This window comes from Trachypithecus francoisi, unplaced genomic scaffold (assembly GCF_009764315.1).
Source record: "Trachypithecus francoisi isolate TF-2019V2 unplaced genomic scaffold, Tfra_2.0 Lachesis_group0, whole genome shotgun sequence".
In the NCBI taxonomy this organism is placed as follows: Eukaryota; Metazoa; Chordata; class Mammalia; order Primates; family Cercopithecidae; genus Trachypithecus; species Trachypithecus francoisi.
The window spans coordinates 24,909,901-24,927,072 of NW_022681453.1; the positions used below are offsets into that span (position 1 = coordinate 24,909,901).

The following is a 17,172-nucleotide window of genomic DNA, read 5'->3' on the forward strand; positions in this document are numbered from 1 at the left end:
CATGTTAGACTAAGTGGTAGCATTCACAGAAATGAGAGGATTCCTGCCTTCAAGAAGCTTAAAACAAATGGGAGGTATCTGAGCAACTGTGTTATGTCTACTTTATCTTTTTACCTTTCCATATTTTACAATATGTAATGAAATCCATGCTTTTTCCTTACTATTAAAGACCTCAGCATTAGTCGCTGTGACTTATCAGTTAACTGTGACCAGATGTACCTGGACAGCTGGAATTAATCAGCACTTGAGTCAATTTTCTGAGTTGCCTACAAGTATCCAGGAAACCAGAAAGAAGATGCACTATAGTCATAAATATGTGTTCATTTCCTAATTTAACTCAGGAACTGAACAGCTGGCATATCACATGAAGATTAATAAACTCAAATGCCATGGCAGTTCCTTATGCAGCTATGATTAGTTTCAAATACTGCTTCTTTTGCTGGTGTTTGAAAAACAGAGATAGAACAATGGAAACAATCAGTGTTCTCATTCCATGTTCTATGTATACATTTATAATAGTAACTGTGGGTCTGCTTTCATTTATTAAAAATAATGTTTTGTATTTCTATCTACCTGAATATCATGAGGGTCTTATCGCTCTGCATTGGTTTTTTTTTTTTTTTGGAGACTGAGTTTTGCTCTTGTTGCCCAGGCTGGAGTGCAATGGCACAATTTTGCTTCACTGCAACCTCCACCTCCTGGGTTCAAGTAATTCGCCTGACTCAGCCTCCTGAGCAGCTGGGATTACAGGCATGTGTCACCATGCCAGGCTAATTTTGTATTTTTAGTAGAGACGGGGGCTTCTCCATGTTGGTCAGGCTGGTCTTGAACTCCTGACCTCAGGTGATCCGCCCGCCTTGGCCTCCCAAAGTGCTGGGATTATAGGCATGAGCCACTGCTCCCGGCCTCTGCATTGGTTCTTGAGAGAGATTTATTTTGTAGAATTTCAGGGAGGCATAAAGTTACATACAGCAGGCTGCCATTACCCAGACAACAGTCACAGTAGTTGTGCATTTAAATTAAATTTATTGTTGTATCTCTCACTGGGTTCAAACTGAAGGAAGGGACTGGTAAAGGGAGATGATGAGAGATACCTGGTAACAGTACAGAGATTAAGCGCACACGTGCTGGACTTATCATCCTCAAAGTGGACTCTGAAAGCCTTCACTGTCTGGTTCCTTGTGCCATGATACTCATTGGCTCCTGCCATGAACCAAGAATAGCAGTCTTCATGGCTGTTGCATCAAAAGCAGGACTGTTTTTCCCACTTATTTCAGTGATTTTTTTTTTTTTTTTAGGAGTTGAGAAATAGTGGTGGGTGGGGGGAAGGGATGCTCTGCAGGATCATTTTCTGGCCGAAAAATCTTTAGAATTTAAAACATTAAATGACCAAGTTCTCTGGAATATCTGAATATCCAAACTCCTATTTTAAGAAGTTCTCTTTTGGGAAAAATTTTTTATCAACGCTCAAAGCATTATTAAGAAATTCTAATAAAGATGTGGTAGTTTAGGCACTGCATTAAAGGCAAGACCTCTTTTTAGATCTAATCATAGGTCTGAATGCAATCAACTCCCTTGGAACGGAAGCAATTTACTTAGCACTCTCTGATTTTTCCCCTTTCATTGATGGGAAATTTATTCAGCGGATATTTGTCAAGCTATATTGGTGCTATGGGTTTTATGTTTATCAAACATTCATAGTGCACCCAAGAGTACAGGGCTAAATAATTCTGTTCATCTAGGGTAATGCTACGAGGATTTTGTAAAGAGGGGAAAAAAAATCCTGTGCGTATACTGTGTAAGTAGGCATTTGGAAGACTTGCTTTGCAGACATTTTCAAATGCAGGTATACCATGTTTCATGCACAGATCTGCCTGAATAACTAGGTGCAGAGTCAACTTTTGAAAATGGCTTCATACTTTATGCACTAGGGAAACTGGTTACTAGCACATCATTTTATATTACACACAATCACATTCTTATCTGTTTTTAAATTCAAACTTTAGCTCACTGGGTATTTTTTTTTTAAAAACAGAACAGTATTCTTTCATGCTCCATATTAAAAAAAAAATCTTTACAGTAACTCAGAACAGGCTCCCATGCTTCAAAAAAGTCATGACTTTGAGTAGCTCATGCTCCCTGTTGTTTTTATTCCTGCAGACCACACACTTGCTGGGATGAAATACGGAGAGGAGGCAACTCTATCGAACTCTTCCCAGTAATAAAAAAACAGACATGATGAAGTGAGATGGGCCTCAACCCAGTGCCTGTGTCCCCGATCTGTGCTGGACTGCGGGCCTGATCTCTGTGTGTTGGGCCTACCAGGTACATTGAATACCTCATGAATCAGAAGAGGGTCCTTTATTATTCTTTTCTATCCTACCTGGAGGCACCCAGCCCAGTTCTGCACCGGTGAGGATGGTGACCAGACAACTCTCTGCAATTATAAAGGCAACAGAAACTCAAAGTAGTGGGCAGGCTTCCTGCATCAAGGTATAGAATCATAAAGAAGTAGAAGGGCACAGGATTTGGAGTCTACACTGACGGGGTTTGAACATCAACTGCATCACTTGCTGGCTGTGGACCCAGGCGAGCTATTTAACCCCTCCAAGCCTCATCTGGAAAATGGCCCTAATAAGAACAGCTATCTCCTAGGCTGTTGTGAGGTTAAATGAGATACATAACCTATGAGGCAAATTACATAAAGTTGATTTACTAGGTACTCAATGCCAGCAATTATTACCATGATTGTTGTTACTGCTACTTATTATTAAACTCCTATCTGGGAGGAAATAGGCTGTTTGCTCAGCAGGTCCAAGGCTTCTGATTTTCAAATTACCTATGCATATCCTCCTTCTATTATTGTCCCAGATTACATCAGAACATGAGCCCTTTGAATGATCTGTTAGCCTCTATCCCCCACTGCCACCTCCTTGATCAGGTTTTCACACCCAGACAGCATCCTCCGAACTTGCATCCTTATCACCAGTCTCTTCCTCCTCAGTTCCCCATTCTACCAAGAGTATGTGCCCAAGGTCACATAGCTTGTAAATGATGGAGCTGGGATTTGAATCCTGAATCCTAGCTACTTAGAAACCAACCAACAAACAAAAACAAACTTCAATTAATTGCACGACAAAGGAGAAATCTCTTAAATATTTAAAAACCTCTATAACCAGATCTGAACCCATATCCTCTGTCTTCTCTCCTGCTGTTTTCTCAGAGGACCCCTAACCCCAGGCCAACTGATCTATGATATTCCCCAGGCACGACCTGTCCTGTCATTTCTTTATACCTTTGCTCAGGCCACCCGCTCCCCATGGGCTGACATCTGCCATCTCTACCATGCAGAGTACTTCAACCAGAATGGCGCTTTCTGGGTGGAATGCTCACAGTTTACAATATTCTCGTGATAGGCACCCCATTTTTCCTTGTCTCCTATTGCTGCTAGGGAAAAATATTCACTTCTCAGATTACTCAGCCCACACTCAATAATCTTTTTTTTTTTTTAAGCATGATCTCAGCTCACTGCAACCTCTACCTCCCGGGCTCAAGCGATTCTTGTGCCTCACCCTCCTGAGTAGCTGGGATTATAGGCGTATGCCACCTTGCCCAGTAATTTTTTTTGTACTTTTAGTAGAGACAGGGTTTTGCTTTTTTAGCCAGGCTGGTCCTGAACTCCTGGCCTCAAGTAATCTGCCCACCTCAGCCTCCCAAAGTGCTGGGATTACAGGCATGAGCCATGTCTGGCCCACACTCAATAACCATTTGCTGAGTGAGGATCCCACTAGTGAGCAGGAGGTTTGACAAGGCAACCCACTGTAATTGGGGGCCAAAGGGAGCTAGATCTTGAATGGATGTCCACTTCACAAATGAGGTTTGGGGCTAGGCTAAAAGGCAACTTATTACTTTATAACCAAACAAAATTTAACATCTACACAAAGGTCTTGTCCCTCAGTCAGCAACTGTAACACCAGATTAGAGTCACCTATGTAAAATCAAGAATTTTACTGCCTAAGAGACCTTACCGTGTGTTTCATGTGAACACTGCATTTTACAGTTTAGGAAACTGAGGCAGAGAGAGGAGAAGTGACTTGTAAAATCAAAACATGGACGATGGCAGTGCCAGGCCTGGAACCCAAGATTCCTGAGTACTAAGTACCCAAGGACTCTTCCATTCACCCGCTGACCCAATCCACCAGCCATTATGGTGGAAATAACAAGAAGAGAGAGAAGGAAACAGACAAACTTACAGCTTCTTCCAAGTGCTGCTGATCTGGATTATCATTTGGTGTGTGCCTCAGGATTTCTCGGAGAAGCAGAGGGTATTTTACCAGACGGCTTCTTGGAATATCGAGGAAATTCCAGAGATCTAGTTTGCGGCTAAAGGGGGATTCTAAACATCGCTGTAGGAAATCCTGGACTCGGTGATCCTGCTTTTTGTGGTCCAGCAGAGCTTTGGCGGCTACTTGATTGCTGCAGTAGCTGTCATAGGAGCTGAGGCAAGGGAGCTAAGAAGGAAACAGAAAGAGAAGGTTGGAACATCAAAATAATTGAGCTCTGAGGCTACAGGTGGCATCATTTATTGGGGCTGAACAAATACCTAACTTGTCTCTGGGTCTGGCTGACATTCCTTTATCTGCATGGCTTGGAGGAAACTAGTGGAATCTTCAACATGGCAGGCAGTGGACAGTTTTCTTAGGCTCTGGCTTGCTTTCACAAAGTAATTTTCTTAATTGCCTGTTTACTTTCTTAAGACTCTTACCATAGTTTGTTTGCATTTTCTGCCAATTTAAGTGATATGGTTTGGATCTGTGTCCCCGCCCAAATCTCATGTCGAATTGTAATCCCCAATGTTGGAGGAGAGAACTGCTGGGAGGTGATTGAATCATGGGGGCAGATTTCCTCTTGCTGGTCTTGTGATAGTGAGTGAGTTCTCAGGAGATATGGTTGTTTAAAAGTGTGTAGCACCTCCCTGCTGCTCTCCTCCCCCTGTTCTGGCCACGTAAGACATGCCTGCTTCTGCTTCTGACATGACTGAAAGTTTCCCGAGGTCCCCGCAAGCCATGCTTTCTGTACAGCTTGCAAAAACATGAGCCAGTTAAACCTCTTTTCTTTATAAATTACCCAGTTTCAGATATTTCTTTATAGTAGTGTGAGAACAGATTAATACACTAAACTAGAAACAAAAGAAGTGAAATTACTGCATGTACATACAGTTCAGAATTTTCCTAACCTTCCAAAGATATCCAGTCACGTAAAAGCCTCCTACTTTATTTTAAAAAACATAGGATTTCATTTGAAATTATTAATAAGAAACTCATCTAGAAGACTTAGGGGCACAAAAAGGAGGCAAAGGGTCATACTCCACAGCCCAGCCCTTTGCATGGCTCAAATACCTATATGAGTCAACATTAGTTTATGATTACCTGATTCCAAGGCGCCCAATTATAAAGAGCCTCAAGAAGTTAAAGCAAAAGTATGATTACTAAAAAATCAGATGCAGAAAGCATTCATAAAAATCTTTTAAACTAGTTCTGACAGGTCAGAAACAAGTTTTGGCTATCACTAACAGTTAACATCACAATACTATGTAATGAACAATTTAAGCTTAAAGACTTTGGAACATTTAACCCTTCATTGCCTTCATTCCAGCAAAATGCTAATTTCTCTGACATATTCCATTATTCACACTGTGCAAACACCATGTCAGAGACTCAACGGAAAAGGCTTCTCATCCACTTTTTCTGCCTTGGCATTCTAATCTAAGAGCTATCAGCCTCCAGAAAGTTGCCAGAAGCAATCAAATGCAGCCAATGGCCTAACTGCTTTTGTTTCTCTCTCTTGTACTAAGAAGCCCTATTCCCTGTAACACCTGCTCTTTAGAGGGATTCAGTGCAAGACACTGGCAAGAGTGTCTTTCATTTCTGTATCCTCACTACTTTGCATTGGGCCTACTATATGGCAGACACTGTGTTCTGAATGAACAAATAAATGCATGTTTAATGGATTACAAGATTAGGTAATATTTGATGGTTTGGGAATATTGCTTAAAAATAAAGTATGGCGGCCAGGCTCAGTGGTTCATGCCTGTAATCCCAGCACACTGGGAGGCTGGGGTGGGTGGATCACGAGGTCAGGAGTTTGAGACCAGCCTGGCCAGCATGGTGAAACCCTGTCTCTACTAAAAATACAAAAATTAGCCAGGCATGGTGGCACACACCTGTAATCCCAGTTACTCAGGAGGCTGAGGCAGGAGAATCACTTGAACCCAGGAGGCAGAGGTTGCAGTGAGCCAATGTCGCGCCACTGCACTCTAGCCTGGGCGACAGAGTGAGACTCTGTCTCAAAAAAAGAAACAAAAAAAACAAAAAAACATAAAGTATGGTAGCATCTGAAACTTCAAATACTCTGCTGCTGCTTTTACACCTCTTATTGAAATTATTTCCTCAGTGACTGAAAGCAGAAAAAGGATACCAGGAAAGTAATATTTTACAAGCTCACTATTGAGCTTAACATTCCTTGGAAATGTCTACCTTCCTTACCTGTTATTAAAATTCTCTACTTGTGTTAAAGAGTTGCAGAAATTTTTTCCCTCAACCTTATATTTGTGTAAATACTAGCTATTATTTTAAAGTAATGATAATTGGTACTTACACAAGCGCACACACACGCACGTGCACACACGAAGAGATAACCCAGATGTGGTACTGTGGCTTGTAATTTAGATTTTCAGAGTTAATTAAAAAGGGCCTCCGGCCCTCTTCATTTAATTTCCACTTCCTCACCTTATAAAAAGATCTGGAAATGCCCAATGTTTTCATTAGAAGAAACAAATCAGCAGTAACCATCGGATGTAAACTAGTGAGGAACCTTGACCACACTGCTGCTCACTGTCCGATGGGTCACTGCTCCCTGTGATCCTGCTGCCCTGCTACCACGGCAACCAAATGGGGCTCTGGTCCTGTGCTCTCACCTGACAGGGTGCTCATTTCCTGGGCATGACCTGAAAGGCTATCTGGTTCAGTCACCAGCTAGGAAAGGCCCCAAGTGATCTTTAACTACACGGGGTGAAGAATATACAAGATCTGGTTCTCAAATACAGACACTCATTCAGAATGTGAGAGGTGAAAATGCAGTTAAAGAGACTAGATGGGGTACGGTGGCTCACGCCTGTAATCACATTACTTTCGGAGGCTGAGGCGGGTGGATCACTCGAGGTCAGGAGTTTGAGGCCAGCCTGGGCAATGTGGCAAAATCCCGTCTTTATTAAAATACATAAAAATTAGCTGGGCATAGTGGTGCATGCCTGTAATCCCAGCTACTTGGGAGGCTGAGTCACAAGAATCACTTGAACCCAGGAGACAAAGGTTGCGATGAGCTGAGATCGCGTCTTTCTTAGGAACAGCCTTGGCGACAGAGCGAGACTCTGTCTTGGAAAAAAGGACAGACTCAGAAATAGGGAGAATCAGATTCAAAGCCTAACTCACACAGCTGTCAGTGACTCTTCCAAGCCTCAGTGTCTCCACCTACAAAACGTATATACTAATGTCCCTCTCTCCCTTAATGAGGTAAAGCATACAAAAGGTGTAGCATGGAGCTTGGCTTCTGATTAAGAATCAGTAAGTACTAGCTATTATTACTTGTTCCAAGAAGTTCTTTGTTTTTGAGACAAGGTCTCGCTTTGTCGCTCAGGCTGGAGAGCAGTGGCATGATCATGACTCACTGCAGCCTCTTCTTCCCAGGCTCAAGCAGTTCTCCCTCCTCAGCCTCTCAAGTAGCTAGGGCTACAGGCATACACCACCATGCCAGCTAATATTTTTTTTGTAGAGACAGAGTTTCGCCATTTTGCCCAGGCTGGTCTCCTACTCCTGGGCTCAAGCGATCCACCCACTTCAGGCTCCCAAAGTGCTGGGATTACAGACATGAGCCACCGCGCTTGGGCCCTAGAATAAAATTTTTATTGAAGAAACTGTCGTTTAGAGAACCAAAGCTACTTGCTCAGCTGGAGACAAAACTAGAGTCTGACACTTCTTCTTGCTTCCCCTTTACCCTCAGAGTTCTGAACTATTCGCCATCTCTTTATTAAATAGACTATCAAGAATTTATAAGGGAAACTCACTTTTTAAAGAAGTTCTATTATCCCCCTAATATTGTGAACAAATCTATTTTTTTTTTTTTTTTTTTTTGCTTCCATGTACCCTGGCTCTTTCTTAGGAATTAAAATTTAATGAGACATCAAATTAACATGAGAACTTTCTGCCTTGGAGAGCTTATAAAGTATTTTACCATTGAAAAAACGTTGGCATGGAGATAAGTCACTTGGAGGTTGTTTCTTTATGCTAGAGAAGGCTTACTCAAACAGGCTGACCCACTAGGGATGGGGGGACACTGATTCTCAGTAACCGGGGTAGTTCCCTGAAAAAAAGCAACCACTCTGTTTAAGGTCTTCAAAGTAAAAGTAATTGATTCATTCTAAGGTCAAAAGGACTTGCCAGGGCTGTCCCACTTGGAAGGTTCACTTGTTTAAAAGGATTATTTTCCCCCCTCACTTTTTCCCTTTGCGAGGAAAATAAATCAATTTTTCATGGGTCGAATGGGCTCTGACTTTTCTCATCCAAAGTCCACTAAGATGTTTATTTTGTTCTGTTAAAAATACAAGAACTCAAACATATGCACCCCTAGGTTTACTGTTCCCACTCACACGGACACATCTGCAGTTAAAAGAGGAAAAACATTTAACAGCTCGTCGGGCCTGATAAATAAGGGCCATTTCTCATGAAGTCTGGCAACAACGGGCCAGTTGTTTAATTTTAGGCTGCTCTTCAAGATCCAAGTCTTCATTTGATGCCTGAAGCGTCCAGATAGCAATGGGCCAGCATGGTCACACTTCCTTTGGGTATGTACAGAAAAGGACTGCAAACCTGCTCCCAGATCACACCAATTTTCTAATAAACATGACAAATGTTTATTTCAGCAAAAAGTTAATAACAAGGCAAATTCCTACAATTTTGCTTCTGGCATAAATTGATAATTTGCACATGATGCTTAAGGAAACCATGTAGTCCTGTACTACTGTCTCATCAAAAGCAGAAGAGTTGGCCGGGCGCGGTGGCTCAAGCCTGTAATCCCAGCACTTTGGGAGGCCGAGACGGGCGGATCACGAGGTCAGGAGCTCGAGACCATCCTGGCTAACACGGTGAAACCCCGTCTCTACTAAAAATACAAAAACTAGCCGGGCGAGGTGGCGGGCGCCTGTAGTCCCAGCTACTTGGGAGGCTGAGGCAGGAGAATGGCGTAAACCGGGAGGCGGAGCTTGCAGTGAGCTGAGATCCGGCCACTGCACTCCAGCCCGGGCGACAGAGCGAGACTCCGCCTCAAAAAAAAAAAAAAAAAAAAAAAAAAAAAAAAAAGCAGAAGAGTTATCCTACAAATTCTGGAGTGCGGCCTAACTGCTCCTTTTACCCCCATATCAAAGCACTCCACAGACTCAGGAAGTTTAAGAGATATTGAGGCAGACTCTCTGCTCATTATACCTTCTCTGTCTCTGTCTCCAGTTGGCTGGCTCTCTTTAGAGAAATTTCTTTGTGGGCTAAAGAAGTTACGACATCTACCATGGCTCATAATAAAATGAAAGTCAAAAATATAAGATGAATGATCTCTCTTGAAATACTAAGGCATATTTTCTAAATTATTCATCTTAGAACATTACTTGCCTTTCGGATCCCTTGGGATATTTCAGCCTTGGTGCTAAAATTGACTCCTGAACTAAAGTTATCTAAGTCATGAAACTCTCATCAAGTATCTTGATCAAGGCAGTCACTGAGAAACATAAGTTAAAACATCAATGTCAAAACTTTCTGCACATCTATGTATTATCAAGGCATGTGAATCGAAAGGTTTTTTAGGAAGATTAAAATGCAGATGTAACTGAATAAAGAGAACTCACATAGCAACAGTAGGATTTATAACCTTCACAACACTCTTCAAACACTGAAATGATCTCTAATATCAGCTGTTGCAGTACTTCCTGCCTATTTTTCTGGAATACTGTGTGCAACAGAGTGATGAGAGACCTAAACTTGCCTGGAAGAAGTCAGCAAAGTAATCTCATTATCTGCTTTATAACAAATGAAAAACACCTGGAACTGGGGTGGAACATTCAAGTACTCACAGAAGGAAACGTAAATGTATAGAATAGGGAGTGGTGGGGACTGAGGCAAAATAGAGCACACGCCTTGTCTAGCGTAAGTTAACCAACCAAACAACAACTCTATGTACACAATAAAACACAAATCCAGCCCTAGGATCATAAATTTATGACTCCTAATCTAAGATCACAGCTTATTTCTTTTTATTTAATTACGAAAAGGAATGGATTGTGTTGGGATGAAGGTCACCATAATACCCAGCTCTCCTATAAATTACTTAGCATGGTATATATGCTAAACATTAGCAACCTTTACTTATTATCTTGTTTATAAAACTACATTTTGACCATGAGTTTTTTTTATGGCCTGAAAAAATTTTTTTTTATATGCTAAACATTAGCAACCTTTACTTATTATCTTGTTTATAAAACTACATTTTGACCATGAGATTTTTTTTATGGCCTGAAAAGTGTTTTTTTTTTTTTTTTTTTTTGGTAGTGGATAGGAATAAGTCAATAAGTTTTTATTGGACTATATTATACTAGCAATTGGCCTGATAGAAAATTAACTAGTTTTATTTCATTTGAGACTAGTAATAGTTTCATGTGTACCTTTACCTTTACTTATTTTGTTGCAAAAGGCCCTGTTACTTTTCGTTTTTTTTTGAGGCAGAGTCTCACTCTGTCGTCGGGGCTGGAGTGCAGTGGCCGGATCTCAGCTCACTGCAAGCTCCGCCTCCCGGGTTTACGCCATTCTCCTGCCTCAGCCTCCCGAGTAGCTGGGACTACAGGCGCCCGCCACTTCGCCCAGCTAGTTTTTGTATTTTTATAGAGACGGGGTTTCACCGTGTTAGCCAGGATGGTCTCGATCTCCTGACCTCGTGATCCGCCCGTCTCGGCCTCCCGAAGTGCTGGGATTACAGGCTTGAGCCACCGCGCCCGGCCGGCCCTGTTACTTTTAAATGCAGTAAATTTGTAATAAGAAAAAAACTGTTTTCATGCTTTAAAGATACAAAACTTAAATATAATTACAATTTTACTAGGAACTTGCTTTTTTTTTCCTGATGCAAAACCAGTATTTGTAAAAAAAAAAAGTCTAGCTAAAATGAAACTCCCATCTGTATTTTTGAAATTTATCTTCAATAAAGACCAGAGAACTTTCTTACCCAGCCCACGAGGATGGGACCAACATGTTCAGTCGAGCCATCAGGCTTCCGAACATCTCGCAGCTGACTAAGGAGTTCTGGCAAAAAATAAACAGATGCTTATTTGTTAGGCAATCAAATATGAACAGGGCTGGAAGTAGGTTCTGGGTTATTCACATTGCAGGCATTTTATAATTACTCACTCGTTAATAAGACAACTCAATTAATTAAGGCTACAAGTCACAACTCATCCTGGGAACAAAATTATACCTTCATGTAGAGGGATTAGAGAGTCCAGTGTTCCAAAAATTTGATTCAGCTCTTGTTCTGTCATTATGGAGAGTTTCAGCATGGGGTCATGATAGGCCTGCATAAAAATGGCAAGAGATGGAAGCAAATGTTTAAAATCACAGGAAGTACACTGTTCATGTAAGTGACTCCTGATAGGTCCTATCCAATAACAAAACTTCTGGCTCTCTAACAACAACTTCTCCCATAAAGCTGCAGAACAGCAGACAGGTGTGGCTGGAGGAGAGGAGAAACCAGCACTGCCTTGAGCCTTTGTGGTTGAGAAACCAAAGCAGATTTTTCAAAAGCTTTTTTATTCTAGTATATCATATATCTAGGAAAGAGCACAAATCCTAGTATAGAACAGATTTGACTGTTAAAATGTTTTCAAAATCAAGATCCTGCCTCTTAAAAAAAAATCCCACTTTTTTCAAAACTAGCTACCAGCAGATTCTTTTTTTAAATTAGTACATATTTGAAATAAAGAAAAAGAGGAAAGAAGCAGTGATTGGTATCCTTTACTACTGATTTGAACAAAGAGAGCAAAACCTCTGCTAATCCTATCACCTCTTATTAGAGAAAATTAAACAACAAGAATACACACTTATACACAGGGCACTGAAGTAGAATACAAAGACTTAAAAGTCTCCTACCTTCAAGGAATTTTATAAAGGTAATGGGGAAGATAAGAAAAACTAAAATATTTTCTAGTTTTATATTTTAGTTTCCAATCTCATGGAAAACTAAATCTATGTTTACAAAAGGATTTTTTTTTTTTTTTTTTTTTGAGATGGAGTCTTGCTCTGTCACCAGGCTGGAGTGCAGTGGCATGATCTCAGCTCACTGCAACCTCTGTCTCCTGAGTTCAAGTGATTCTCCTGCCTCAACCTCCTGAGGAGCTGGGATTATGGGTGCCTGCCACCACACCTGGCTAATTTTTTTTTTTTTCTTTTGAGATGGAGTCTTGCTCTGTCGCCAGGCTGGAGTGCAGTGGTGTGATCTTGGCTCACTGCAACCTCCGCCTCCCGGGTTCAAGCAATTCCCTGCTTCAGCCTCCTGAGTAGCTGGGACTACAGGTGCACGCCACCACACCCAGCTAGTTTTTGTACTTTTAGTAGAGACAGGGTTTCACCATGTTGGCCAGGATGGTCTCAATCTCCTGACCTCGTGATCTGCCCACCTCGGCCTCCCAAAGTGCTGGGATTACAGGCGTGAGCCACCGTGTCTGGCCTAATTTTTGTATTTTTTAGTAGAGATGGGGTTTCACCACATTGGCCAGGCTGGTCTTGAACTCCTGACCTTAAATGATCCACCCACCTCAGCTCCCCAAAGTGTTGGGATTATAGGTGTGAGCCACCGGACCCGGCTTATGTTTAAAATTTAAAGATTAAAATTAAGACTGATGTCACATGACAGCAAAAAGCCATCAAATCAAAACTGCTCTAGAGGGTCAGAGAATTAAAGCTGGAGTAGCCAAGGAAAGTTTTGAAGATGAGCTGCTTGGTATAGAGAAGGAGGCAATAAATGTTATGTAAGAATAAACTGAGATTTGAGCTGGTTCCTGAAGGATGGGTGAATATGAACAGTTGAAAGGAACGAGAAAAGTTTGTAGGACGGTAGGGCCACCATGAGGAAAAGGATGGCCGGGAAACATCTCAAGGTGCTTGAGTTTGGGAAATCTTCATGCAGGAAAGGGGAATTACACATATGACCAGCATGATAACTCTCACAGTGAAGTAACTTCTTTGTCCTCTCTGATCTCCTCCTCCTCCAGCCCTGCCTAAAACTCAGTTTCTTAGCTGGTCCAAGCAAAGCTTGGGTGGCCGTCTTTCAGGAATGCTAGAGGTGGAATTTCATCTTAGCAGAAAGACTAAAAACCCTTAAAAGAAGGAAGGTATCCTTCCAACCCTGTGATTCTTCGAGGAGGTTGTGAATATCAGATGAAGGACTCTGGTTTTAGCCTCCAAGCCATGGAGTTAGGGGGCTGTGCCACTGGAATGAAAACATTTTTGAGGAAGGTTTGTTGTCCTCCTCCTCCCCACACAAAATGTTGATTAGAAAACAAATTCCTATATAAAAGACCCCAGCTTATATGATAGCATGCAATTGCCTCATTTCACTTTATTTGTTTTTGAGATTCAAATGGCTTTATTTCTAAGACTCAGTTCAAGTTTCAGACATGCACACATTCTCTCCCATGGGCAAAGAGTCGTACATATGAGACTTCTAGGACAACGAAACATACATAAAGCGAGGCCTCCATGGACACTTTCTGATTTAGGCTGAAGTATTCTTTGACATGCATTAGAGACATGCAGAGGTAAATCCCTAAAGGTGCCAGGTCTGGAGAGCTATTCTGCCCTCTTGTTTTGAAGCACTTTCCCCACTGCTTGGTGTGTGGTAGCAGACCAGTCTTAGTCATAAAAGGAGTTCTCATGAAGCACCACTTTAGGGTTGTGAAATTACTCAAGGAAAAAAAGTGACTTGACTCCAAATGACTGCTGGATTTAAATTTACCTTTTTTGCTAATTTCAAGTCTTCTATCAAGTCTTCTTCTCCTTGGGAAAGCTCAAAGATGGCCTGCAAGGAAAGATAAACATATTCACTGAATTCTCCCTTCATTTACAAGACCATATTCAAAGAGTGCTGGCTCCACCACTCAAAACCCCAAATTTACATATTTAAGTATTTTAAGTTACATTAACCTGAAGCAAATGCATCTATGCTTAACCCTGCAATGAAAAGATACTGCAAAACTACTGCATATTGTGCTTGTCTGTTTGTAGGAGAAAGTTTCCACACATTTCTAATTCAAAAAGTCATCTTTCATGTTACAGAACTTTGATGCAGCCAAACAAGAGGGAACTATTTTAGGTAAAATAATTAGTGTGAGCATGGATTTGGTACCCTTGTTGTGAGAGGCAATCATAAGAAGTGATTCAGAGGCTGTTCTAGATAATGGATGTGGCAGTATCATTAACTGGGCCATCCCCACTTTTTCTTCTACTCGACAGAAGGCGAATCTCAGCAGAAAGTTTTATTCGTATTATCCAATGCTTTTAGGCTGATATTGTAGGAAGAATCCAACATTTTATCACTCCAAATACAATCTGGTGAAGTTAATTCATTCTAAATTACTTCTCAGTCCCACAGGTACAAAAAATAAAATTATAGGAGCTGGCTGTGTGGAAAAGTATGTAATGTAAATGGACCGTTTCTAATTTGGCTCCATTAAACCATCATGCTAAAGAGCTCTGATGCACAGAACACTCTTTCACTTCCATCTGGGAAGTCAAACTGTCAGCAAACATTACATTATTAAAGGACTACAAGTTTGTAATTATATTTCAGGGTCTACTGTGTTTCAGGATATAGGGAAAAAGTGGTCAGGCTTTGAAAGCTCCCTCCACCTGGGGCTGCTTGGTAAACTGAGGACAAAGCAGGTGGAGGCACAACCCGGGGCTGGATACTCCAAGGATCTCATCCGATGATGCACACATGAAGTTCTCAGCACAGCCTCGCAAGCACTTAGGCAAGCTCTTCTATACAGGGTAATATTATCAGAGCCATTTAGGGCAATTGATACAGAAAACTTACAGGGAATGAAATTAACTGGATTCTATAGAAAGGAAGTTTTCCACAAAGCTGAATCAAAGTTATGGAAACTGAATATTTTAAAATAGTCTAGAAGTTGCTATCAAAATATAACTAAAATGATTATTTTTGTGAACTTCAGAATCCTCAATAGACACTTGCTTTCATCTTCTTGTAAATTCACATTTTCACATCAGTTTATTTTTAAAGTGGGGGCCACACCCTCCCAGCTGGTTTCTGGTTTCTCAGTTCCTTCCCCAAGGTCAGACACTCCCGTTTGTCCTTCTACAAATGCAATGAAGAATTGATTTGGAGACTAAGGCGCAAACTCCAGCACGGCTGACGCCTGCAATGCACCTTTGTTCCAGACACACAGCCAACATGGAGTTTGGGCCCGGAGCCTACCTCCTGACGTTTGATTTCCTTGGATGTAAGCATCTGATTGACGCACACATCGAAGGTCTCACTCCACAGCTTGCTATCTCTCCGTTTCGTGCTTGAGGGGGCGGCATTTCTGGACCAGGGTCGGGGGGCGAGGATGTCAGGGCGGCTCTCACTGCGGAAGCTAATGGAGCGCTAAACAATGAGAAAAACAAACCATCACGGGGGCAGCGGCAGGACTGGGTGGATCTTTGAGCAGTTTCCTGTCGTTGACAGAACATAAATCATACACGTGAAAGAAAAAGAGGACATTGCCACAAAGCCTTTGGGAAGTGGGGCATTGTCTTGAGCCTACGTGCTAAGGAAAATTGGACAGGGGGCTGCTTTGGAACATGCGCTGGGAGTATCCGTTCTGTGCGACCTGGATACCGAGTGGACTATAGTGCAAGCACATATCAGGCCAAACTCACGCATGAAGGCAGTTCTTGGATATGTGATGAGCTCTACTTTTTTTCCAGTGGACATCTCCCCTCTTTAGAAGAACAAGAGATAACAATAGTGGATGACCTTTATTTATTTAAACATGTGGCTAGTACTCCTACTCTCTCCTTCTATAAATAGAATCCCACTAACTTTGGGTATCCTATTACATATAGTTTTGGGGGGCTCCCCTAGACCTGACCAATAGAGTATTCCACCATCCTGGTTCAGGGATGGGCATGTGATTCCCTGAAATTTGTCACATGATTTATGGGAGAAAGGAGGAAAGAGTATTCCTTTGGGATTGTGAGTTCAAGAGATAACACAAGCAGGAGCTTCCAGCAGCAACTCTCCCTGGTTAAGCAGAAGCATCTGTCTGCTACAGGAGAGAATAAAGGGACCTAGAATGAAGGATGGAGTGACCAGTGGAGGCAGGAAGGGAGCAAGTTTTACCAATACTGCTTGAGCCTCTGGATCCCACTGTGCCTGAAACCGGAAAGAACCACCCTTAGACATTTTCGTTACGTATAGAAAGACGTTTCCCTTTCTATTATCTCAGTTGGGGTTCTGTCAACTTGAAAAGTCCTGACGAGGCCGGGCGCGGTGGCTCAAGCCTGTAATCCCAGCACTTTGGGAGGCCGAGATGGGCGGATCATGAGGTCAGGAGATCGAGACCATCCTGGCTAACACGGTGAAACCCCATCTCTACTAAAAATACAAAAACGAGCCGGGCGAGGTGGCGGGCGCCTGTAGTCCCAGCTACTCGGGAGGCTGAGGCAGGAGAAGGGCGTAAACCCGGGAGGCGGAGCTTGCAGTGAGCTGAGATCTGGCCACTGCACTCCAGTCCGGGCGACAGAGCAAGACTCTGCCTCAAAAAAAAAAAAAAAAAAAAAAAAAGAAAAGTCCTGACGAATATACATACTAAATACCATCTTCGCAGCACATGATTCCTGTCCCTGAGGTATTTTCCTATTTCCCAAAGAGGCCCCAGTAGACTCTGGGGCAGTCAAACCATCCGAAGTCCACCTCTGTGACTGAAATATGCTACCAAAATGCTTTACATGACAAATACAAATGATCCGGAAGAAAGCTGAGTGCATCATTTTCAGTCTTCATACTAGAAGATTTCATTAC

The 17,172-nt window shown here is 42.0% G+C and overlaps 1 protein-coding gene across 6 annotated transcripts in view; it reads right to left on the reverse strand.

Annotated features, from left to right (window-relative positions):
• Positions 1 to 17,172, reverse strand: part of ARHGEF3 (Rho guanine nucleotide exchange factor 3) — a 346,977-nt gene that overhangs the window by 13,531 nt on the left and 316,274 nt on the right. For all 6 annotated transcript variants that reach the window (XM_033210186.1, XM_033210191.1, XM_033210187.1 and 3 more), the window contains 5 exons: positions 15,583 to 15,753; positions 14,101 to 14,163; positions 11,566 to 11,662; positions 11,317 to 11,393; positions 4,254 to 4,511 (listed from right to left, as the gene is read on the reverse strand). In XM_033210186.1, coding sequence (XP_033066077.1) covers positions 4,254 to 4,511; positions 11,317 to 11,393; positions 11,566 to 11,662; positions 14,101 to 14,163; positions 15,583 to 15,753 — 666 coding nt within the window. The remainder of the gene's footprint in view (positions 1 to 4,253; positions 4,512 to 11,316; positions 11,394 to 11,565; positions 11,663 to 14,100; positions 14,164 to 15,582; positions 15,754 to 17,172) is intronic.